The sequence below is a fragment of the Eretmochelys imbricata genome, chromosome 16, assembly GCF_965152235.1.
Source record: "Eretmochelys imbricata isolate rEreImb1 chromosome 16, rEreImb1.hap1, whole genome shotgun sequence".
Lineage (NCBI taxonomy): Eukaryota > Metazoa > Chordata > Testudines > Cheloniidae > Eretmochelys > Eretmochelys imbricata.
This window is the reverse complement of record NC_135587.1, coordinates 23,145,835-23,170,239: the sequence shown is the minus strand read 5'-3', so window position 1 is coordinate 23,170,239 and position 24,405 is coordinate 23,145,835. Positions and strand designations below refer to the sequence as shown.

Here is a 24,405-nt window from a genome sequence, read left to right as displayed (position 1 = left end):
GCATTGCATGCTGGGATTTGTAGTCCCACAGGCTGCACCCCCACACTAATCTGCAATCTGCTCCATTTTATGCAGTATACACACGGACCATAAGCTCCTGACAAAGTGCCAGAGCAGCCCTGGGCTGGGTAAAGTTACGACGCCCCTGATAGAACTGAAGGCAGGTAGTGCTGAGTTAATGTTCCTTCCATAATGGAGAACACAAGGGACTGCAGCGATTAAGGCACTTCGTGGGGTAGATCCAACCTCCCCACTGCTGCTCCTGCCTGCACATACCTAAGGCATCCTGTAAGTACTTCTGCCCCACCAGCTTCAGGTACTCCTCGATGGCTTTCGTGGCCAGCGTGTTCTCTCGGAAAATGAGGTGCTCATTTTCTCCACAGCGGTCAACTTCAGACATCATCAGGTCGGTCAAGAAATCCTGAAAAGGAAAGTCCATTGTGGGTTATCACTTACGACACGTGCGTCATTTAGCAGAGAACACACCGATCCCCCTTCTCCATGGGGCTATCACATTCACAGGGGGCCAGTGCATTGTAGGTGTTGCGGTCCATGAAATCCCCTAGCTTCTCCTGCATGTATCAGTCACTTCTTTACCAACCCTGCCCCTTTTCTGGCTCCCCTGCAACTCCTAACGATGGAGACAAGTAGTACAATACATCTCTGAAGAGTTACTACGTAGCCATCTGGAAAATAAGCCATTCTAGCCCTTATGCAGCTTCAACATTACCACCACCACCGTCTTCACTGAGGGCCTGCTTTTTAAAGGGCTCTCAACCCGGCCGCCTGTTCTTTTGGGCACAATTTTGTCCACCCTGTTAACTGCAGCTACATTTAGACATCTAACTACAGTGCCAGCAAAACAGCCATTTGCTGTGCCCCCAGATAATAGCTGAAAATCAAGCCCATAATATGCACCAGGATACTTCAATGTCATATTTACTCTAGTGTTCAGGCAAGTAAACAGTACTGCCGCATGCCCGCTGACGGACTCATTTCCAGTTTGATGTACATGGAATCCAACTGCTCGTTAATCTTTGTGCTGCACAGCCATGTGCCTGGTGAGTGGGGGCCAAACACGCTGCCAGCCATGCCCTCTGCATTAGTGAAGGCTGACCTTGACTTGCCAAGTCTAATAGCACTTCCACACTCCAGAGAGCACCACTGTGTTTGCTGGAATGAAGGGGTTAACAGGGGAAGGTGGGAGGCTCACCTGATTCCCCATGTGCCCAGGTGAAAAGCCGCTGGTATTCAGTTGGCAGGAGATGTGAATGCAGGTTAAATATTGCACAGTTTTAAATGCTAAGAACACCTGCGTATGCTGTTATCTGCATTGCTAATAACATGTTTGCTCTGGAATTCTGGACTGCTCTGGGTACTGAAAGGTATCCTGCCCCTTCCCAGAGCTTTGACATTCATTTGGAGGGCAGAAGGGAAATCAGTTGCCAGATACTGTGTGAATTACCCACATTAAACCTTTGACTGTTGCCTCGTGCAGGAGAGAAAGAGAGACAGAAATGCTGACAAGTAAATTTACTTATACAGCTGAAGACATTTTTTTAAACCGCCTTCCACTAAAACAAAATCTTGTGCTTGGTGGTAACTTCACAGAGATAATGAAATTCTTCTTCCTTCGGCTTCCATAAGTATCCGTAAAACACACAACCCGTTGGCTGGCGCATGAATTGTAGAATGCAGTGCCCATCTCCAAGCCTTGTTATGGCATTCCCCAAATAAATACTGCGCAGTCAGTGGGCCAGCAAGGTACATGCATAGCTTGGAAGAACCTCATGGTTTCTCATGTCCATGAATCTGCCCCACCCGGCTATCATAGGCAAGCAGAACGATGTTAAGAAAGGCAAATGAGCCCGGGCCGCAATGTTTTCTCCCCTTCAACAAAGTAACGACTCATTCACCTTCCCCTTTTACAGAAACCAAACACTGCAGACAGATATGCTGGGGTATCACATGATTAAACTAATAAGCAGCACATTCCAGGAAGACCTCCAGTCTTGAGTCTCAAGATGTCCAAAGAGATGGGATCTGAATAGATTTTCTTCACTTTGGGGACCCATGAAATCCAATCAAGCCCTAACACCAGCCATCTGACTCCAAGACCAAGGTAGCATTGGTATTGGGAGAGGGGTGGTCCCTGGGAATCAGTTTTCCATTAGCGAAAAGGAGGTGTTTCTGATTATCTGAGTGTGCAGAGTGTAACACTTGATACTCCAAGTCTCAGGCCAGATAATCTGACTGGGGTCTCAGAATCCGTCTCTGGAGAGTTTGGAGGTTTGGTCTGATCCCATCCCCGCATACTTTCCAGTAAGACATCACTGACATCCAGACAGGGGAGGAAGGACCTACCCTTCAAGATAATTAAGTAATATAGTGATGCCAGATTGACAGCCTTGGAGCCTGTCATCCTCCATCCACACAAAGGACACTCACAGGCATAACAGAACAAGCTTCCCCCGTCCGCTTTCCTGCCAAATGTGCCTCACCCAAGGCCTGCGGCTGAGACAGTCATTCAGGTTCCACTCCTTGGCCGTGGCTCCCCAGGTTGCCTTCAAGGAGGGCAGTTAGTTCTAGTCCTGGAAGAGTTTATTTTGGATGTAGACACCTGTCAACGAGGAGCTGAATTAAGACACATCAACTCATCTCACGTAGGCCAAATGGGGATAAATTTCAGTCACTTTCCAATCTGTGTTGAATTTGAACTGGTGACTGTGACAAAGTTCCTGCTCTACCTTGGTGGGTCTTGCACTTATTGGCGGATTTGCTTGCCTTGAAGCTTCATGGCAGCCCTCAGCTTTGCCGTTTTTCTGAACCTACAGTCCCGGTCAACTCCTCCTGTGTCTGACCAGGAGTTGGGAGGATTTGGGGGGAACCCGGGCCCACCCTCTACTCCAGGTTCCAGCCCAGGGCCCTGTGGAATGCAGCTGTCTAGAGTGCCTCCTGGAACAGCTGTGCGACAACTACAACGCCCTGGGCTACTTCCCCATGGCCTCCTCCCAACACCTTCTTTATCCTCACCATAGGACCTTCCTTCTGGTGTCTGAAAATGCTTGTAGACCTCAGTCCTCCAACAGTCCGCGTTCTCACTCTCAGCTCCTAGTGCCTCTTGCTCCCAGCTCCTCACACGCACACCACAAACTGAAGTGAACTCCTTTTTAAAACCCAGGTGCCCTGATTAGCCTGCCTTAATTGATTCTAGCAGCTTCTTGATTGGCTGCAGGTGTTCTAATCAGCCTGACTTAATTGTCTCCAGAAGGTTCCTGATTGTTCTGGAACCTTCCCTGTTACCTTACCCAGGGAAAAGGGACCTACTGAGTCTGGGGCTAATATATCTGCCTTCTATTACTCTCCTATAGACCCGGATCCCAACAGGATTACTCTCCTATAGCCATCTGGCCCGACCCTGTCACATGACCTACAAGCAAAGGGACTATTAAAGTGATACACTGCCCATTCCAGCCCCAAGCGACTTCATTCTTTACCAAGACTGTATTGTCATGTCTCTTTCATGAAAACAAAGAAAAATCCAGACTGCTCACAGTACATTCTGCACTAAAAACAAACAAACAACAAAAAAAAAACTGGAAGAAAGATTTATAGGGACTGTGAAGCACTGCGAGGTCCGATTCCTCAGCAAAGACTGACAGCTGTAGTGCAGCTCACTGACATGACTGATAGCCACTGCTTTGCTCTCCCCTTGTTAGGAAGATTAGACATATTTACAGTAAGTGGAAATAAAGCGATACCCAGTTGTATTTTAACATCCGCCTCCATCCTTCCAAACACCTTGTCCAAAGGCAAGGCTCATGTGCCAACCGCGATCAATAGGAGCAGCAATTCTGATCAGCACGTAAGGCCAATACTACTGCTAGTCCTGACTGCATCTCATGGATTAGTCTAACTGGTCTTTAGTGATGCCTGTGAACAGAAGTAAATGCCAGTCTTCCATTGTATGTGAGATGCAGAGTCAGTGCCCCACAAGAGAAAAACACTGAATCCAGGGGCCCGCATAGCTCCAGCTGGGACAGTACCAGATCGTCCGAATGCCTATGCGGCCTGCCCTGCATTAAAGCAATAATATGAGCAGCTACAATAACAATAATACTCCTTTGCATCTTCTAGGTGCTTGGCAGGTATCTCTTCAATTCCTGCAACTGCTGACTCCTTTTAAAAATGAACGAACATTTCATTGAAATAAAAACAACAGCCCAGCAGGACATAAACACACAATAGGGTGCATGAAGAGAACATGTGGCATTGAATCATATCCCAGTCTCGGTACAGCTGTGTAGGGTATGAGCCATGCAGGTATAGAATCAATGTTCTGGTATGGCCATTCATCACGTAGATTCCCTGTCCCTCCCTCCTACCCATTCTGTCAGAAGGCTTTCAGATCCCATTCCGCTAAGTAATGCATTGACATAGGCACTTGATACGTTCCATTTACTTTTCCCTAACATTTCAGTAGAGGCATCAACATGATTCAAACATACAGTCTTTGGAGTATGAATCTGCAGCTGCGCTTGTTGAATTACAGGGCAGGCTGACACAGCTCTAGTGCCAGAATGGGAAAGATCTTAGTAGCATTGGCAGTTTAATTTATGAATGTGGGTGTAATCAACTGAGGCTCCTAACCACTTCCCTTTCTGGGAAAGTCTGATAGGATTTGATAGGGATGCAACCAAGTGGGCTCTACAGAAACTCTGGAGACTGACAGAAATCAACAGAGAATGAGAGCCTTCCTTTAGAATGTTGGAACCATCCTGGAGAATGTAACAAAGAACAATGTCCCTGCCAGATAATTCTATAGGTGGGTTTAAAACTCCTGTAGGACTTTCCTATAAAGGTTACAGAGAGGCATCACCAGGCACATGTAATGGGAAAGCAAAGTTATCAGGGCAAGTTGAAGGGCAGTCTGTAATGGGGAGGGCTTCATTGTACACACAGGGGCATGCACGGCTGCTGCATAGCTGTGCCCAAGGACCCTGGCCAATTTCACAGCCAGCTGGATGGCAACAGCAGGCCACAGGTGACTTCCACAGGCCTTGTGTTCACAGGGCTGGGCCCGACGCGCCAGCAGAGCCTTCCCTGCACAGGAACCTCGATAATAAAAGACAAGCTTTTAAAAAAAAAAAAAGTCATTCTGATTATTTCTCTAGACAAACAATCTCTCACCTTGTGGGCCCAGTAAGCTCCATAATTCTCTGGCCACCAAGCAGGCGTGAATTTCCCTCCCCTTGCTGTTTTCTCTGCATTCTTCCCCTTTTATCAGAGGAGCTGGAAAGTAACTTTAAACCCCCTGTTCAGATCCCTTTAGCTGCTGTCTGTGTAACTCTATCACCTTTATCTTCCTGGGTTTCTCCCTGTGTATGTTTCAGTTCCAAGCAGCAGCACAGACTGACACAAAGTGCTGATTCTTAATTAGCAGCCGCTGACCTTGGCTTTGCCTGATTCTCTTTCCTGTCACTTTCCCAACATACTAATTATCTCAGGACCATGGAGTTTTAGAGCTTCTCTTAGCCAAGTGTTTGCATTTTGTATTTTTTTGTTTTTTTTTTTTGTCAATTGAGGACTTGGTTGGGAGCTGGAACAACTCCTGGCCGCAGGGCAGCAAGACCCAAATCCAGGCTGAGCTCGGAGTTTTGATACAAAAGCAAAACTTGGGCCAGGGTGCTGAGATATATGGACCGAAGGGCTGGCCAGAAATCAAGTGAATTTTGGTGGCTTCAGCCCAGTTATAGGGCTCCTCAGAATCTACAACTTAATGCAAAACTCTGGGTATGAGTGACCCAACGTAAAGCAAGCTGAGAAGAGATCCCCATGTGTAACGATGCTGGTTCTGGCAGGATCCAACTGAGAGTGTCATTTCAGGACAAATTGCTTCAAGCAGGGGAGTTACAGCCCAAGGTTGGGGTTTTTCCACCTCTAAGGCAAACCAAACCAGCCAGCCAGAGAGGACTTTGGTTTTACCCCACTGGCTAACCACAAGTCACACAAGCAATTCCCTTAGGCACTCCAGTTTCCTAGTATCACCACCAGTGCCACTCGTTATGGGGACAAATGGCTGTGAAAACCAATACCCCAGTAAAGAAAAAAGGCTCTCTCGAACCCAAAGGACCAAGCCCCAGACCCAGGTCAATATACAAATCAGATCTTACCCACAAATCATGCTGTTGCCAATCCTTTAGAATCTAAAATCTAAAGGTTTATTCATAAAAGGAAAAAGATATAGATGAGACCTAGAATTGGTTAAATGGAATCAGTGACATACAGGAATGGCAAAGTTCTTGGTTCAGGCTTGTAGTAGTGATGGAATAAACTGCATGTTCAAATCAAGTCTCTGGAGAACATCCACAGCTGGGATAGGTCATCAGTCCTTTGTTCAAAGCTTCAGTGCAGCAAAGTCCCCCCAGAGGGAAGAAGCAGGATTGAAGACAAGATGGAGGAGCTGCAGCAGCTTTTTATAGTCTCTTGCCATGTGGTCTTTTTTTTTGTTCCAAAGACAAGCTGCCCATCCCATGGCCGGGAAAAACCTCAGAGTTCTGTCCATAGGCAGGTCCCTGCATACCTTGCTGAGTCACAAGGCGTGTCTGTCGTCTCTCAATGAGTCGATTGTACAGCTGATGGTCCTTAATGGGCCAACAAGCAGGCTAGGCAGAGCTGACACCAACTTCTCTGGGGTGTTACCCAGAAGCAGAGCATAAGTTTGAAATACAGACAGTATAGATCCAGTATTCATAACTTCAACTACAAAAATGATACACGCATATAGACAGCATAATCATAACCAGCAAACCATAACCTTGTCTTAGACACCTTATTTGACCCCCCTTTATACAAGATTTGGTGCCACTACAGGACCTTGGTTGCAATCATGTTCTTCTATATGGTCCCAGTTCAAGTCAATAACGTGACACCCTGACATGCCTGCTCTGGTCATTATTATACCCTGCCCTCCAGCAGCTTGACCCGGTACAGAGACACGAGAAGTCAAAGTCCTTGAGTATGGCAAATACATTTTAAGTCAGGAGTTCAGGCAGTGACAGTGGGGAGCTGAATGGGGAATCCTGACATTGTTATTTAACAGCTAAGCCACACCCCTGTAGCCGTGGGACTAAAACACAGAACCTTATGTCCGCAGGCACAGTCTTCTAACCATTCATGTGCCTCTGCCTGGCCTAGTTTGGGCTAGAAAATGCCCTGAGAAAGGGCTGTTTGGAGAATCTCACAGCAGCTGGTTTCTAGCTGTCTAGCTCAACTCCGAGGACTGAGAAGGCCCCAAACGTTTGCATTACCATCAAAGACAAACCTCCAGAACAGAACACCCCGAACTTTGGATCTGGATCCCAGCTTCCCAGCTAGGGCATGTCACTGGGTCCGTTATCCTGGCACCCTGCCATTGTACTCGCAGTGTTGTTGGCCAGAACTCAGCTCCTCCCCATACAAAGGGGCAGATCAGTGCTGGGTTACAGAACCAGAATGTCTTCTTTACACACAACGGAATGCCTGCAGAACTCCTCCCGAGGCCTCACTCACCCACCGAAAAGAGGCTGAATCAAATGCAATAACTAAAGCCAATAAAGCTCCGTGGTTCTGAGCAGCAGAGATCAGCAGGGGGTTGTTTTTAGTTTGAGCCCCTGGCTATGGAAGAAAATAGCATTTGTTATTTCATTCCGTCAGTGTCCAGAGGGTTAGTAGAAGGGCTCTACTGAGGTTCTCCAGACCTCCTTAAGTGTTTGTTTAATGGTATTTGCTTCAGATTGGACACAGACAAACCTGTACAAGCCCAGTCGTTTCACAAACCTTGATATGATAAAGAACAAAGATCCAGCGGAATAAATCCAGGGTCTGACAGCAGCGCTGCAAGGCTGGTTACCAGGAAAACCATTTAGACAAACCAAGCCTGGCCTACCTATCCCCAAGTGCCGTGCGCCCTGTCCTAATAATGACTCCGACAGTCCTTCCAAAACAGATCTCTGAAGAAAACACACACAGGAGTTAAACAACAAGGAGTCCGGTGGCACCTTAAAGACTAACAGATTTATTTGGGCCTAAGCTTCATAAAGAAGTGGGTTTTTTACCCACGAAAGCTTATGCCCAGGAGGTAGTCGTTGTTTTTGTGGATACAGACTAACACGACTACCCCCAATACAGGAGTTAAACTGGCTTAGTGGCAATTAGAAACTCTGGGTTCCTTCTCCCTTTGACCGCCTTAATGGGCTTCCACAAGTGCTTCACTAAGGAGAGAACAGGCTGGCCCCACTTCCACTTCTCCAGGATTGTGACATGCTTTGGGATGTCAGGAAAAATCCCTTCTGGTGCTGCAGGCTTCAGTTCACGGGGAAGGACCTTGCTACCTACCTTCCAGACTGCCTCCCTGAGCCTTCTCCTGGCTACCTGCACACTCTCACAACCACCACTAGCCTGACTGAAGTCAGCAGCTGGCTCAGCTGTTGCTGCGGTGGCCCCGGACTGTGGAACGCACACAGCCACCAACCATGCCTGCATTTCTGTACCCTTATCATGGTCCTCATTCTGCCTCTTGAAAGGCTTATCCTAGGCAAGTGGACTTCACTGGAGTCACACAGGGTTTCCCTACTTATCCCCCCAAAAGCCTTGCCTGGTGAATTTCAAACACGGCCTCCCTGGCCCCATCTGCCTCAGTCCAGGCCTGTTTAAAAAAAAAAAAAAAAAAGGCCATAACTTCTTTTTGAAGGTTAGTAAATACATTCTCTGCCCCACCTCAGGCTCAGTGCATTCTGTTAACTGCTGGAAATGGCCCACCTTGATTATCACTACAAAAGGCTTTCTCCCCCCCACCACCCCGCTCTCCTGCTGATAATAGCTCATCTTAAGTGATCACTCTCCTTACAGTGTGTATGATAACACCCATTTTTTCATGGTCTGTGTGTATATAAATCTCCTCACTGTATTTTCCACTTTATGCATCCGATGAAGTGAGCTGTAGCTCATGAAAGCTTATGCTCAAATAAATTGGTTAGTCTCTAAGGTGCCACAAGTACTCCTTTTCTTTTTGCGAATACAGACTAACACGGCTGCTACTCTGAAACCTGCAGTGCAGAGTGTTTCAACAGATACAGCTGTCTGACATTCAGTCCCATGGCTGTTTTACCCTTCCATAGGGCTCACCCAAAAGCTTAGTCAGGGCAGGGAGACCGGTGGGGAGAAGGGGACTGGGAAATTACATGTAAAGCACAGAGAGATCTTCTCGGGAGAGAGGCACCAGCAGCCCTAGGTTGTACAATGCTGTTCCCCTGCAGGTAGCCGTGTGGTTCTGTAGTGTGGTTCACCAGGATGGGATGCAAGGAGCCGCTTCCCAGGGAAAGAGCCTGAGAGAGTACATGAGACAGGAGATAGAGCGGAGCGAGCGGCCTGGTGAGACCTTGTGACAGTGGATTTGTGACAGCGGATTTGTGACAGCATGTGGGCCCTATGTTCTAACCTAGGCATGAGAGTCGGGTTCCACCTGCCACAGGCGGGAGGCTGCGAACCCCAAAATAAAACTCTGGTCATAAATAACAAGCAAGTCTACAGGCAAATGCAGCACACACCTCTGTGGCTTTAGAACAGCGGTTCTCAACCCGCGGGCCGCATGAAGCCACCTTAGCACACAGCTGCAGCCCAGCTCAGCTGCATGCTAAAGGCCGGCCCGCAAGCTGGCATGGAGGGATCTGGGTTGCCCTGCAGCCCAGCATGGTGGGGACAGGGCTGCCAGCCAGCCCCACGTTATGAGGACTGGGGCGCAGCAGTGGTTTGGGATGGGCGAGCAGCCGGCCAGCCCTGCACGGAGAGGGTCTGGGCTGCCACTGCCCTGCTACCCAGCCCCTTCAGCCCATGTAACACAATGTGGTAAGTTGAGAACCACTGCTTTAGAACATTGGTCAGAAAGAGTTCACAATGTCTTGTTTTATCTGAACCAGTTTGCTGGCCCTAATTTCAAAAAGCTGCTGCCCATTCTCCCCCCTCTTCCTCCCAATGCCTCTGGTCTCCACGCCCCTGGACTGGGGCAGAGAGGGGGCAACATGATCTATCTGGAAATCCAAACTCAAGAGGCCAGTTGCTCCTTGATAACAGACAGGCTGGGCCCACAGGTCCCATTACATGTAACAGGGCCAGCAGCTAACTATCGTCCCTGAACTTTGGAGAACTGATTGAAAAGTCCACCGTGTAAAAAAACCAACACCCCTCAGAAAAGCAACCCTTCATTACGGATGTCAATAGGCATGAGAAAGCATATTAATTACTAAGCTCAAACAAAGACACACAAAATAATGGGAAGAAAAAGCTTCTTCACTAGAGACTAACCAGGAGAGGAGCAGGCAGCTAATTCATTCCTTCACTCAATCAATAATTCTGACATTCTTTGCCTCCAGGTTTTCTTTCTGCACCACAATGGTTATGCTTAAACCTGCCTCTGGAGAATGTAAAAAGTATTAAGAGACAAGCCCATCCTGCATTAGCTGTGTTTCAAGTACTGGACTGAGCGCCGTGACAGACAGCTCGTAATTTTAATCAACAGATCTGCCAATGTCAAACTTGAATAAAACTCTGTAATGAAAATCACTCAAGAAAACAAACAAAACAAAACAAACAAACAAACCGACCAATGCCCCACCCACACTGCAAAGGGTCAGGAAGTCTTTCCATATGATTTAATAAGCCTGGGTACATGCTCTCCCACATGCCTTTGTGGCCCCCTACCCCCTCGTCCCCCCCGCACCCCCCATGCATGGATGCTCTTCCCTCCAACCTGTGCTGACAGGTGTACTCCTGCCTGCATGGATCGGTAAGGTGCCAGTCCTCTGGAAAAGTCCCAGTAGGATTTAATAGGGATGAAACCAATAGGGTTCTATAGACATTTCTCTGAAAGTCTATAGATGTTAACAGGGAATAAGACCATTTCTAAATGGTTCTGGAGCCAGTCTATAGAATTCTGTAGCGGAATGTCATTCCCTACTCAATTCCGTGGGCTATTTCCATAAGGAACAGCCCACATCTGAGCTCTGACATGTCTGTTTGTAGATATACATCCTTCTATGCTTCCTGGGGCACGTTTCCATGTCTGCTGCAACCCTCTGGATGTAAACACACAGCCAGCCGGCACTTTGTCATAAGGAAAGCACAAGGAGACAAAAGGGAAGTTTCTTTGGGAGAGGCAATGAGCGAAAGAGTAAAGAGCAGCAACGTTTCCTAGCAAGGAAAGGCCTTTCCAGAGGCATAACAGGCAGAAAAGGTTTGGGACGACAAGTCCTGCTCAGATTGTACTTGGAGCATTTTATAACCTTGCCAACCTGGGGAATGTTTACACAAGATCTAACCTGCACCTTTAAGGGATACATTCACAACTGGACATGCAAGGGGTTTATTTAGCTAGCAGTGTTAATGAGAGCTGCAGAGCTATGCCCCACACACCTGCTGCTCTGAAATGCACTCCCTTTTGTGCTGGAGTTTACTGTAGCGAATATCATCACTGACTGTTAGGCAGATTGATTTTGAAATGACAAGGTTCCGCACATCACAAGCCTGATTAATAGGACTGACTTAACCTTAAGAGGATTGAACTGATAAAGGTAATAAGATTACTAGTTATCCCAAAGACTGGCCCCAGAGTCTGGCTACACTCTTTGTGGGGGGCAGAGGAGGGTGGGTCAGGTGTTGTGCTAAGGATTGGCGGGGCTGGATTGCATGTGTACTAATGAGAGAGATAAGGCAGGGGAGGTAATATCTTTTATTGGACCCAGTTCTGTTGGTGAGAGAGACAAGCCTTCGAGTTTACTTGGAGCTCCTTGTCAGGTCTGGGAAAGGTACCTATGTATGTATACTCCTGTCAGAAGTCCCTGAACTTCAGTGTTTTATTAGCAGGATAACAAGATGCTCTTTGATTACAGATGCATGTTTGGGAAACAACTGTGCCAAGGAAGAACTGCCTGAAAAAACCCAACCACCACCAACGCAGTATTGCACAAATAAAAAATACGTCAAAAATAAGAAGGTACAAAAGGCAAATGGCAGATTTTGCGGTGGGGGGAGGGTGTGTAGTTGCATCTGTGGAATCAGTGCCAGCCCCTCCATAGGGAAATGCCCGTGGCTGGACATTGGCATGCTCACTATTACCAGGTGTGAAGACAACGCACCACCTATCTGGTTAGGGCCCCTCACATTCTCTTACCCTGTGTTTCTCCAGGACCGGTCCGTGGACCTGCACTGGTCCCTGATATCCAAAAGGTTGAGTAACACTGCAAGCCCCTGTCATTCATTGTTCAAGGAATACACTTGCTGTCAGGGTATATTTTCAAATTAAACAGTGTGGAGTCCAGCACTTCTGAGCAAAGTACTGTGTCTCCTGACATTCATGATCACACATACAAAATTGGATTTGTGTGCAGTGGAAGAAGCCGAGTTTGGAGGAGGAAAACATATTCCTGTTCAGTTCTAGGCTTACACTACACAACAGCAAAACAGTTGATTTTTAAAACATATTGGCAGCTCAATGAACGTCCCTTAAATACATTTTAAAACACCATGTAAACTAAAGCAGCCAGCTGAGACCGTAAACTATAAAACATGTACAAGACAAAGGCCGACGGAGATGTTCTGGCAGCAGCTGGGCTCTCAAGCAATGAACAGCCCTGAGAACACAATTAAGTGGAATGTAAATTTTTCTCGCAGCACAACATGGAGCCAGTAATACCTTGTTAAAGCTCCATATATGCAATAGCCATGAAATAATGGCCTGTGTTGTGCCAGTGGCCTACCTGAGGCCAGTGACTCCCCCTGACTGTGTCAGAGACTGTCCCTCAAGTGACAGTTCTGGGAAAACAGACAAGGAAAATGAACAGAGGTAGAAATGTTCCAACATCAACGTCTCGGAAGGGACATACCCTGGCCTACAATGCTACAGAGCACCAGCAGAGGAAAGAACGCTGCTCCCTGACGTGTCTTTTTGGGGCTAGATAACCGCCAAAACCAGAACCTCACCTAGGAAGCCCTTCATATATTGGAACTGGGGGGAAGGCGGCAGGCCCATGATTTTGGTTCCATGTTTCATTCCAAGCTGATAGGGGCTAATTTTCCAGCTTCTGTTTCAATGTGGCCAGTGTCTTGTGAAATGATGGTGGCTATCTCATAAGAACAGCTGATCTCTTAAGAGTTCTGCTGTCTTGGCCAATGCTCATGAGATTTTGGTGCTTTTGATTCAGCCTCACAACACAACCCTGAGCCTTAGTCTAAACCTAATATGGATACAGATCCTCAGACTGCCTCTGGTCTCATTCCTACCGGTAGATTGAATTTGTGAGGTAAATACCTGTTTCTCCTACCCCATCAAGGCCCACGTTGAATGAACAGTGGACTTCCCCAGGGATCTGTACTTGCTCCAATGCTCCTTAACACATACCCAGCTGACCTACCTCCGACCTTGGCAACAAAGTTTGTATACGCTGATGATCTCTGCCTGGCAATAGCTATGAGGAGCTGGAGACCTGCCTGACTGTGACACCTTTGCCAAGTACTTTTCAAAGTGTCAACTTACCCTATACGTATTAAAGACAGTGTCATCCATCTTGCCAACTGGTTAGCTCATTGAGAGCGGCACGTCATTCTGAGCAACCAGCCAATCGTTTTTGAATTGCACCCTACTTATTTTGGGATAAAGCTTGACAGCTCTCTGTCCTTTCAACAACACATTGAGAAGACAAGCCACAATCTAGCTGAGAATCGCACTCCTCTGAAGGTTTGCCAGCAATGTACTGGATGCTAGTGCTGCAACCCTATGGACATCTATCAATGCCTTAATTTTTCCACAAAAAGAAAAGGAGGACTTGTGGCACCTTAGAGACTAACCAATTTATTTGAGCATGAGCTTTCGTGAGCTACAGCTCACTTCATCGGATGCACGTAGTGGAAAATACAGTGGGGAGATTTTATATACATAGAGAACATGAAACAATGGGTGTTACCATACACATTGTAACAAGAGTGATCAGGTAAGGTGAGCTATTACCAGCAGGAGAGCAGGGTGGGGGAGAGGGACGGGGACGGACCTTTTGTAGCGATAATCAAGGTGGGCCATTTCCGGCAGTTGACAAGAACATGTGAGGAATGGGGTGGGGGGGTGGTGATGGGGTGAAATAGTTTTACTTTGTGCAATGACCCATCCACTCCCAGTCTTTATTCAAGCCTAAGTCAATTGTATCCAGTTTGCACATCAATTCCAATTCAGCAGTCTCTCGTTGGAGTCTGTTTTTGAAGTTGTTTTGTTGAAGAATTGCTACTTTTAGCTCTGTAATCGAGTGACCAAAGAGATTGAAGTGTTCTCTGACTGGTTTTTGAATGTTATAATTCTTGACGTCTGATTTGTGTCCATTGATTCTTTTACGTAGAGACTGTCCAGTTGGGCCAATGTACATGGCAGAGGGGCATTGCTGGCACATGATGGCATATATCACATTGGTAGATGTGCAGGTGAACGAGCCTCTGATAGTGTGACTGATGTGATTAGGCCCTAGGATGGTGTCCCCTGAATAGATATGTGGACAGAGTTGGCAACGGCTTTGTTGCAAGAATAGGTTCCTGGGTTAGTGGTTCTGTTGTGTGGTGTGTGGTTGCTGGTGAGTATTTGCTTCAGGTTGCGGGGCTGTCTGTAAGCAAGGACTGGCCTGTCTCCCAAGATCTGTGAGAGTGATGGGTCGTCCTTCAGGATAGGTTGTACATCCTTGATGATCCACTGGCTGATTACTGTGCGGCAGAATGGGGCTCCAGTCGCCATTGTGGCAAGTTGGACTCAGTGATCAGCTCTGCCCTTCACATCATGGCGTGATCTGGACAACTCCAGTCTCCAATCTTCCAGTCCTGGCTGTCATTGGTCCCCTGGTGATCAGGCGTGAAGGCAGGGTCCTGGCTGCATTACTGTGCACAGCCAACGATCACGACAGCGTACTTCACAATTTCATCTCAAAGCCATGTCAACAATGCCAGCGAAAGTCAAGATATCCCTTTTCTGAAATAGCTGACCCTGTCAGACAGCACGTCAGACACAGTCTTTCTAAGGAACAGCAGCAGCAGGTGATGTGGGACTAAATTTTGGATCGATGGCTCATTTCTTTGCAGATAGGCAAAGCAGATCTAGGTCCTTTAGTCTCTCCAGCTCAGTTCTCATGTGCCCCTCTGAACAACCACATGCACCAAAAGATCCTTCCTTGTTACAACAGGGTACATTGGGTTTTAATTTACATCTTCACTGTTGGGGTTTCTTGAGCGCCTTGCCCTGCCCTGTGGAACTCAAGAACAAAGAGCGTGCCATCTGGTCACGGACTGCCCTCTTTCTCCTCAGGATGATGGATGGAGGTGCTGACGTCTCCAGATGATGTGGCCATCATAGAGTGGCTTCATCACTGACTCAACATCAAATTCATTGTTTGTGCTGTCAGAAGCCATGCGCCAGAAGACTATAAAGGCAGGATAAAAACGCAGAACAAATAGGAGCCCAGTTGCAGCAAAAAAATCCTCACCGCAGGAAACCTGCATGAACACTCTGGACAGATTCACAATCTTCTGGGGCACCTGGGGCAGTGTCTCAGATTAAGAAATTGCCTTGGGACATGCCTACCTTCTTCCCATCAGCTGTATACGCTCTAGCCTTCCAGGGGGTAGAACTGCTCCACAACCCAAGCCTGAGACCGAGAGCACAGCAATCTCTGTCGTGGGTTAGAGCAGCCACAGCAGAATGGGAGATAGGCAGCAGCGGTCAGCAGTGAAGCAGGGGGACTCCTTGGTTCTGGCATGACCAAGTCTCATCTGCCTACGAGTCTGGTGGGATCAACTACTGGCATCTCCAGATGACTGCGTGGGGAATCCAACTCGACTTGCAGCTAGTGCAGCCCTATAAAGATCAATGAACCAATGCCTCCCCTCAGTGAACACCACAAGGAGACGCAGTGCACAAGGGCTCCCATCCGGTGCCAGTGGAAGAAGCGGATTACCCACCTGGCCCTTTCATCAAACACATGCAAAGCAGCTCTACCACCCCTCAGGGTGTCCCCCATCCATGAAAGATCCAGTCCCCGCTACCTTTGCGGTCACTGCCCGCTCACTAGGCTCATCTCATTTACCGCACAGCTCCCTGCAAGGCAAGTGGCAATTAAAAAGGTCACGTTGGTAATTGCTTCATTACATAGCTTAATAGGCTCCCTGCAAAATGCACGTGTATTGGAAGGCGATCTTTCAGTCGGAAGCAGCAGTTGCATTGCTGTGTGGGTTTATTAGACTGCAGCGCCCTACTATGCTTTGCATATGGAACAGACACCTGGGTGTATTATTATGGGTGTATTACTCTACGCTTGGACGGGTTACGTGCTTATCTAAAGGCCCGGCACAGCCAGAGTCTGTGACCTTTAGGACACATTCAAGGCCTGGCTGTTTTCTCAGGCCTTCACTGGAATGACCGTTACACAATGCATGTGGCCTGTGTTAGCAGGCTAGTCTTTGTACGGTCACTTGGAAGAGGCGTATTATTACTCCTATACGCTGACGTAACACCAGCACTGGGCACAGACCTTTACAGCAATAGCTGCCCCAGTCCCTGCCCCAGAGAGCTTTCAGTCTAAGTTAGACAAGCCTAGGACACAGAGACAGACAAAGGGAGGCAACAGGAAAAAGATAAAGCCAACAGCATGTCTGGTGAGCTCACAAGTCAATCGTGGGAGCTGGGGAATTTCCAAAGGGAGATGAGGGTCAGGCACAGGGGAGGAGCAGGCAGCACAGAGGGCACGTGGTGAGAAACTGAGGCATATGGATTCCTAAAAGAGGTTCAGCAGTCTGGAAAGGTTGTGAGCCACTGTTCTAGACACAAGGAGCAGTACAATACAAGGGACAAAGAGAGCAACAAGGCAAGAAGACAGGTAAGCTGTTTGGGGCAGGGACTGACCTGTTCTGAGTTTGTACAGCACCCAGCACAACGGGGCCCAGACCCATGCCTGGTGCGCCCACGCACTACCACAATACATATAAACAATAGTGAGTGACAGGTGAGGAGACATAGGCGGGTGCAGAGCTGTGTAGAGCTCTGGGAAGAGGACAACGTATGGAACCCAGGAGTCCTGACTCCTAATCCCTGCTTCTAACTTCTCGGGATCTGCACTGACGGTGGTCATTTCACGCAAGCCAGGTAGCTGACCCCTTTTCCACTGAGACTTTAGGGGTCGTCCAGTGAAGACTTTAAAACCAGAGTCTCCACAGCTTCCAGGTCTCTCCGGGGAGTGGGTGTTTGTAACGTCCTTCCATGGCATTGAAAGGATCAGTGTGTGGGCAACTCCAGCAATGACCTCGTTTAAGGCAATGAAGAGACTAATTGAAGGAATATTGCGTTAGTACGTTGAATAACTACCAAACCCACAGGCGCTTACTGTGTGGCGCCTAAAACAACCCCCTCAGGCAGGAGGCAGGAGTGCATGAACAGAACTGATGGGTAAGAGGGGAATGGCTCTTACAGGAATGGTTTATAAATGCCTACGCTTGTAACACACAACGCTGGGAAACCCAGTACTGCTCTCTGGAGCTGCCACGCACCATCTCGCCTCCCTTGCTGGAGAAAACGGGGGGAGGGGGGACGGGGTTGGGGCTCAGAAAGGCAATTAAAGGCATAATTAGCTTGACTATGGCTGCTATAAAAGTATTATCAGATAGATAAGCTCTTCGTGGGGGCAATTATATGGCTGCTGCCAGTTACATACACGCGAGTGAAATGGCATCCTAGGGCAGGGAACAGCACCGCTGCTTTGCAATCTGAACAGCCTTCTCTACAAAGAGGACCGCAGGGCGGGGGGGCCAACCTGTGGCTCTGGAGCTGCCTGCGGCTCTTCAGAGGTTAATATGCGGCTTCTTGCACAGGCACCAACTCCGGACTGGAGCTACAGGTGCCAACTTTCCAATGTGCCTGGGGCAGGGGGGAGCGGATGGGGGCTGCTGGCGTATTCCTGTGGCTCTTTGGCAATGTACATTGGTAAATACTGGCTCCTTCTCAGGCGCAGGTGGGGCACCCTTGCCCCAGGGCATGTTCCAAGAGAAACAGCTCTGTGCAATATGTCCTACCCTCCTGAACTGCCTGCACTGCAGGGCTCTGTCCTGGGATCCCAGCTCTTCCCTGGGCTGCTGAGTTTCATTTAGGAGACACAGGCTCCTGCAGCCCTCCATGTCATTCACTGTTCAGCAAAGCTACATGAGGTCCAAACTAGCCACACTGCTGGGTGGCTCTGGCCAAACCCATGTGGGCCAGGAGGGGAGAGGATGGGGCACAAGTTGCAGAATGTTTTCTTTCACCCCAGCATTTCCATGGCCAAAAACTGAGGGAGAGAGCAGGGAGCTTCCAGCAGGCTGGTACAGGAGGGAAGTAAATACTTCTGCTTCGGAGAGGCAAATCCTCACAGAACAAACAAATACGGAGCCAAGTGTTACTCCTCATTACTTCATTGCCTGGGAAATATAGATTGCACATAAACAGCCAGTTAGTTAGAGCTTAGTCGGAGGTGGCTTTTGTTCTACCATTTGTTCTATCATCTGGGGAAGAGAGTTTTGATCTGTTTACATGTTTATAAAACTGGCTCACATATTTTTAAGATGGGCCAGGAATGAATTTAGGCATTGAGACTACTGTGCTGCAGGTTTACAAAACTCAGAGAGTAACAGCTGCATTTCTAATCACGACGATGCTCCTTTCTATAATGCCTTTCTTCTGAGGATCTCAAAGCACATTACAAAGATTACGTCTCACAACATCACATTAGGAGACATTATATTGCTTTACAGATGGGGAAACTGAGGTACATAGCAAGTCAATAGGGCAGCCAATAACCAAATCCAGGAGCCCCAACTCCCAACCCTGTGTAACCACAAGCCCATGCCTCCTCTTCAAAGAAACAACCGTGCCACTTTCAGGCTAATCTTTTCACAAATATAAAAAGAGCCAAGAAAACTGCACCCAGCACCGGAGCACATTTAGGTCTGGATATTTTTCAGACTTTCCAGTGGGCTGGAGCAGCTCCATAAACCTAGATCCTTTGCTTTTAACTTTATCAAATGCCTTTCCCTTTTCTCCCCAGCTATCTTCTGCCTTGGCTACTGGTCAGGGTTTTGCAGGCATGTTGAACTCTCCAACCGCCTGTGGGAGAGTCCAGGGCTTTGGAGCAGAGCCCGGAGTTGGAGTGCAGAGCAGCTCTGGAGCAGTGGAGCTGCAGGTCTTTGCCTGGAGCTGGAGCAGAGCCGGAGCACAGCTTCGAAGCCCTGCAGGAGACACTTTTCTTCCTCCTCAAACACCCACCCAAAATAGCACTGTCCTTGAGTTAGGTGCGGGCTTGTTATCTATATTTTCCACAGGCTAATCTGCAGCATGGGCACAGCTGTGCGGCCAGGCCCAGTCAGACACAAAGAGAAAACGGAGCGAGAGGAAAGGCAGGAACAAAAAGAGGATGAGATGAGGAATCTTTGCCACTACAGCTTGTCCTGGTGGTTCTCAGGCCTGAATGCTAACAATCCCACCCCACCTCAACCCAGAGCCTCTGATGAAACAGTGCTGCAGTGTCTACAGGAATGGTCTAAAATGCTACAGCTTTCCCTGAGGACCTGCAGTACTTTGGACCTTTGCTGTTTCATACCACGCTGCTCTCTCTCCAATAAGGGATAGGTCTACACAGCAGCGGGGAGGTGCAATTCCCAGCTCAGGTAAACCTATACGCCCTAGTGCTGCTCAGGCTAGCACCTAAAAACAGCAGTGCGGTCATGGTGGCTTGAGCTAGTCGCCCGAATACAATCCCGCCCAACCTCTGGGTGTGTCCCCGGGTGGCCAGCCTGAGCTGCCGCCTTTGCTGCCAGTGCCACAGCGCTGTCTGTGGCAGCTTGAGCAGGTCTAGCACACGTCTGGCTAGCCACGCTAGGAGGCGCCCTCCCAGCTGCTGCGTCGATATCCCTGAAGGGAGTTTAAGCACCAGGATGATACAGCAAAGAGAAGCAGCTAAACTCTCGTACCCAGAAACACCAGCTGGCACTGACAGCAGAACTCGTGCCGGGAGCCCTTCTCGGGAGTGGCACCCGCACCTCAACACCAGGTGGAGGGCCCTTTAGAACGAGGCGGCACATCTTCACTGCAGAAAGGACGTTGTTTCCTTAGCCCAGGTTAAAGTAACAATGAAGACACAGCAACCTGGCTTTTAACTTGGGTTACTGGCTCAAATTCACCCTGAGGCTCCCCACAGGTTGTAACACGAGCTGCTAAACTGAGCTGCTGTATCTTCACTCCTGTTTTAACTCGGGTAAATTAAACCAAATTAAAAGCTCAGCTTTCTTTGCAGTGAAGACATGCCCTTGGACTGAGCCACGTGCTTCACTAGTTTAAGTAGTTGACACACCCATTATAGGCTGGACGGTCTTATTGCTAATCACCCCAGAAGTCTCCTTTAAGCAAGTGAAGGGAAAATAGCACAGAGCTGGTATTTCTGGCATTCCTGCCCATTTCTTATTTTAATAAACCACTACTGCGTTGTACCAGCCTGAAAGGTGGTGGGCCAGACTTTGCCTTCTGACATGGGTGTGCAATGCCCACTGATTTTCAAGGGATTGGTGTGCATGGATCTGGGGGCAGAATTGGACCCCATGGTGTTATTGACCATTTACATATGGCACCATGCTGCTTTACAGAGAGTAAAGGTACTGTGCTTACAATATAGCTCTGACTCTGCTGTAACCCCATGTTTCTGACAATGGGAGGGGTAGCATAGTGCCTCATGGTGCACAGGAGTCGATGAGGGAAGGGGGAGACAAGAATGATTTTGCAGCCCCTCTGCACTGCTAAGGTCAGCCGTGCAGCTCAGCAGCTGTTTGCCCTGCTTCCAGAGGCTCACATTCTCTCCCTAACACTTGGCTCAGTGCAGCCCCCACTGTCCTGCTCGATCCCCACCCCAGCCAGCAATGTTGCATGGCACCCACGCACTTTACCCCCCACCCCACCCCGCCCCTCGACCTAGGCGTCTTCTCTTTCTTAGCACTTGTCTATACACTGTACTAATTTAACTAAGCGATGCAACCCCCAGGGTGAGAGCCGTATTGGGATAAAGGTGTATAACTTTGTACCACTATAACTGTGTGTCGATAAATCCTCATGCAGGTATAAATTCTCTACTGACATTAGATGTTTTCCTTCTCTCTCCTCTCCCTCCTTCCCCAGCTAACTGAGTCTCAGCATGTGGTTACAATCAGGAAAGTGGCTCTCAGAAAGACATCTTCAAGAGTCAGATTTATTCCTCCCTCTTACTTGCACTTGGCTTCCACGCCATCACGAGATTTCAACAACTGCCTGACATTACCCTGACATCAGCAAAGCAGGGGAGGCTCTTTCTGCTCTTCTCATTATGCCTGGGCCAACAAAGAGGGGGTAGCGCCAGGCTACTGGATGAGGCAGAGCAGAATCCTGGTTGTTCTTTCACTGCTATAACGGCTCTGACGTCAAATCCCACATTTTACAAAAGTTGGGGAAATTGAGGCACAGAGCCATGACGTGACTTGGACAAGATCAACCAGCAAGTCAGTGATGGAGCAGGAAACAGAATCCAGAACTATGCTGCAATGAACAGACAAGAGAAATGTTGCTGGGGCTGGACAGTCTTTCTGGGGGATCTGCTGATCTCTGTACAGCAGTCCGTGCATATGCCCTCCCTTCCTCTGGGTCTAATCTCCATCAGTCACCTGGGAGGGAAGGAGCACAGAGCCTGGCTCAGAAACACTCCATTGCAGATGCCAAAGCCCCATAGGGGGGCGTGGCTCACGGTTTTGAAAAGATCACTGTGCGGATTGAGAACAATCGTCCTCCTGTCGCCCGGCAGGCCTCTGAAGAGTGACCGTTAATCCCAGAGAGATGGCTGGACGCGGCAGGCAGCCACGCCGCGCACTGTCTGCAGGGCAACAGGGTCATGTTCAATAGAGGTTCTGCCCATCTGCGAGAGCTGCACTGGATGAACACATCTGCCCAATACCTACATGCTTCATTGAAGGATTAAGCCATATTTACAGCAAATCAGTGATGGAAATCAGGGCCTGAAACAGCGCGGGAGCAGGAGCAATTAGCAGCTAACGAGTCTGCACAGATAGATGATAATCCACTGGACACTTAGCTCTCACTTCATCTTTAATTGCTGCTTTAGCATCGCAACTGCAGCCAACAACCACCAAAAAACCTTTATCAGCAAAATTAACGACCAGCCATTTATTACGGTGTCTGTGCTCTACAGCTGAGTGAGGGCAGGAGAAAGGGACTGGAGCACTGCTGAGGTTTGTGGAAATAGCTCCTCAGAAAGTGCAGGCATGTGTGCCGCATGCTGGCAAGAGAGTGGCTCCCTGGGCTAGTGGAGACTACAGCGGGTTGGGAGAGGGAGAGGGGTTGTTGTCAGCTGACTCTCCAGCGCGTATGCCCACCATGTGTAGTGCAAACCTTGCAAGGGCAGCATGTAAACTAGCCCCAGCTCAAACCTAGTCCCCATACCCTCAGGCCTTGATCACTGTGCCCTCGAACCCAGCTGGGCTCTGTGCCCTTCAATCTCATTTAGCTGTGTATCCTGCACCCTCAGACCTCACTCAGCCCCCTGCCTGCATCCCCATGCCCTCAAATCCCATTTGGCCTTAGGCCCCGCACCCTCAATCCCAATTCTGCTCCATCCCACTTCTGTGTTTTGGCCGCCATTCAGACTTAAACCAGACCCTGATTCAAATGCAAACACTGCTCCCCATGCCCTGGTTCTGATTTGCCCTCTAATGCATTCCCTGCACAGCGCTGCACCCAGTGCAGCCACGAACTTGAACCTGAGCCTAGCCCGATGTGGGATCTGAAAACGGCCTCACCGGCTCATCCCTAATAATCCTCCAGCTCAGACACTAAGGAGCCAACTCTCAAGCTTCCCCCTCAGCCTGGCTCCTGGCACTTCCACTGGACTCACAAACTCCACTGTGACGGATGAAGCAGCAGAGGCTTCAAATGGGGCATCATTTCCACTGCCTAATTTTCAGGGCTTGGAGTCTCTGGTGTCAATAATTTCTAATGCTAAATCACCCCTGGCTGGAGCCGCCCTGGGCTAACATGGCTTACTCCAGAGGCGGGCCAGCCAGCGGGCTTACAGCTGGGGGGAATTTGGGTCTGAAGGAGCTGCTGCCGGCCAGCTCCAAACCAGGTACAGTTCAGAGCTCTCCAGATGCCCACCCCTCAGAAACACAACAGCCACACTAAGGGCAAACAAACAAACAACAAACTCAGCTAGGTCTCCTACAGGTTGGGAAGGAAGGGAGAGAGAGACCGTTTCTATTTTTGGATGCATGGGAGATGCTCCAGTACCACTGTGATGAGGGCCAGACAGACAGCTACAGAGTGAGGAGACAACATGGCAATACAGCGATCAGGCTTTTCTAAAATTTGAGCTTTTTAAATGCTATCTCCCTCTGCTCCAGCTTCCAGCAGGGATCCGGGTTCATCTCTCTGTGCGTGCCAGGGCCCTCACATTAAACAGCCTCCCAGCTCCATTCGAAACAGACACACAAATCTGAGCTGAGGTAAAATGGGAGCATTTTCTGCTGGACAATTCACTTGCGAACCCCTGACAAGCTTCCAGGAGCGGACGAGGGAGAGAATGGGGTAAGGCCGTTATCTGAGCTGAAAGCCCTGCCTGTCTGCACTCCCCCTGGTCACTGAAGTGCTAGGCATGGCAAGCAGAACGCAGCTTCTGCAGGACAAACACTAAATAATAGAGAGACATTCTCTTCCTCCCGAAGTACCAGCGTTTTGTTAACAATCAGTATTTGAGACTCAGTCTAGTTCCCTCATCCCCAGACCAATGCCCCCCACTAAGCCCTTTGTCAGCAGGCTCAGCAGAGAGGCTGGGGACAGGCTGGGCCGTAGCCGAAATTCCCCCTCGCACCTGGAGCTGCTCCCTTTCCAGAGCAGTGAGAGAAGCTCGCTCTGCAGCCTTTGGACTCCCGGAGTGGCCACTGACGTCTCACCAGCCCCAATGTACTAAAAATAAAATAACTTTAATGCAAATCCATGAGTCGGCGCCCAGCCTTGCCTACCCACGTGAGTAGCCCTGTGGATCCCAGAGGGGATGACTCATGTGAGCAGGGTTGGTGGCATCAGGTCTTTCCTGTAGAAAGCCAACCACCGCCCCGTATCATTGCTGTTTGCTAGTGATGACCAGGGAGCAGCCTCACCAGCCCAGCACCCCACCCCACTCAACAAGCCCATTCTTGGCCTTCTTCAGCTCCGGGCCTGCCTTTGGCTAAGTCACATGGGAGTGGGAGGGGGTTGTGCTTGGCTTTGCCATGTCCCGCAAGACCCCCAGCACA

The 24,405-nt window shown here is 49.0% G+C and overlaps 1 protein-coding gene across 1 annotated transcript in view; it reads right to left on the bottom strand.

Annotated features, from left to right (window-relative positions):
- DAB2IP (DAB2 interacting protein) overlaps positions 1–24,405 on the bottom strand; it is a 224,283-nt gene that overhangs the window by 33,594 nt on the left and 166,284 nt on the right. Inside the window, exon 6 of the mRNA XM_077835916.1 lies at positions 277–421. Coding sequence (XP_077692042.1) covers positions 277–421 — 145 coding nt within the window. The remainder of the gene's footprint in view (positions 1–276; positions 422–24,405) is intronic.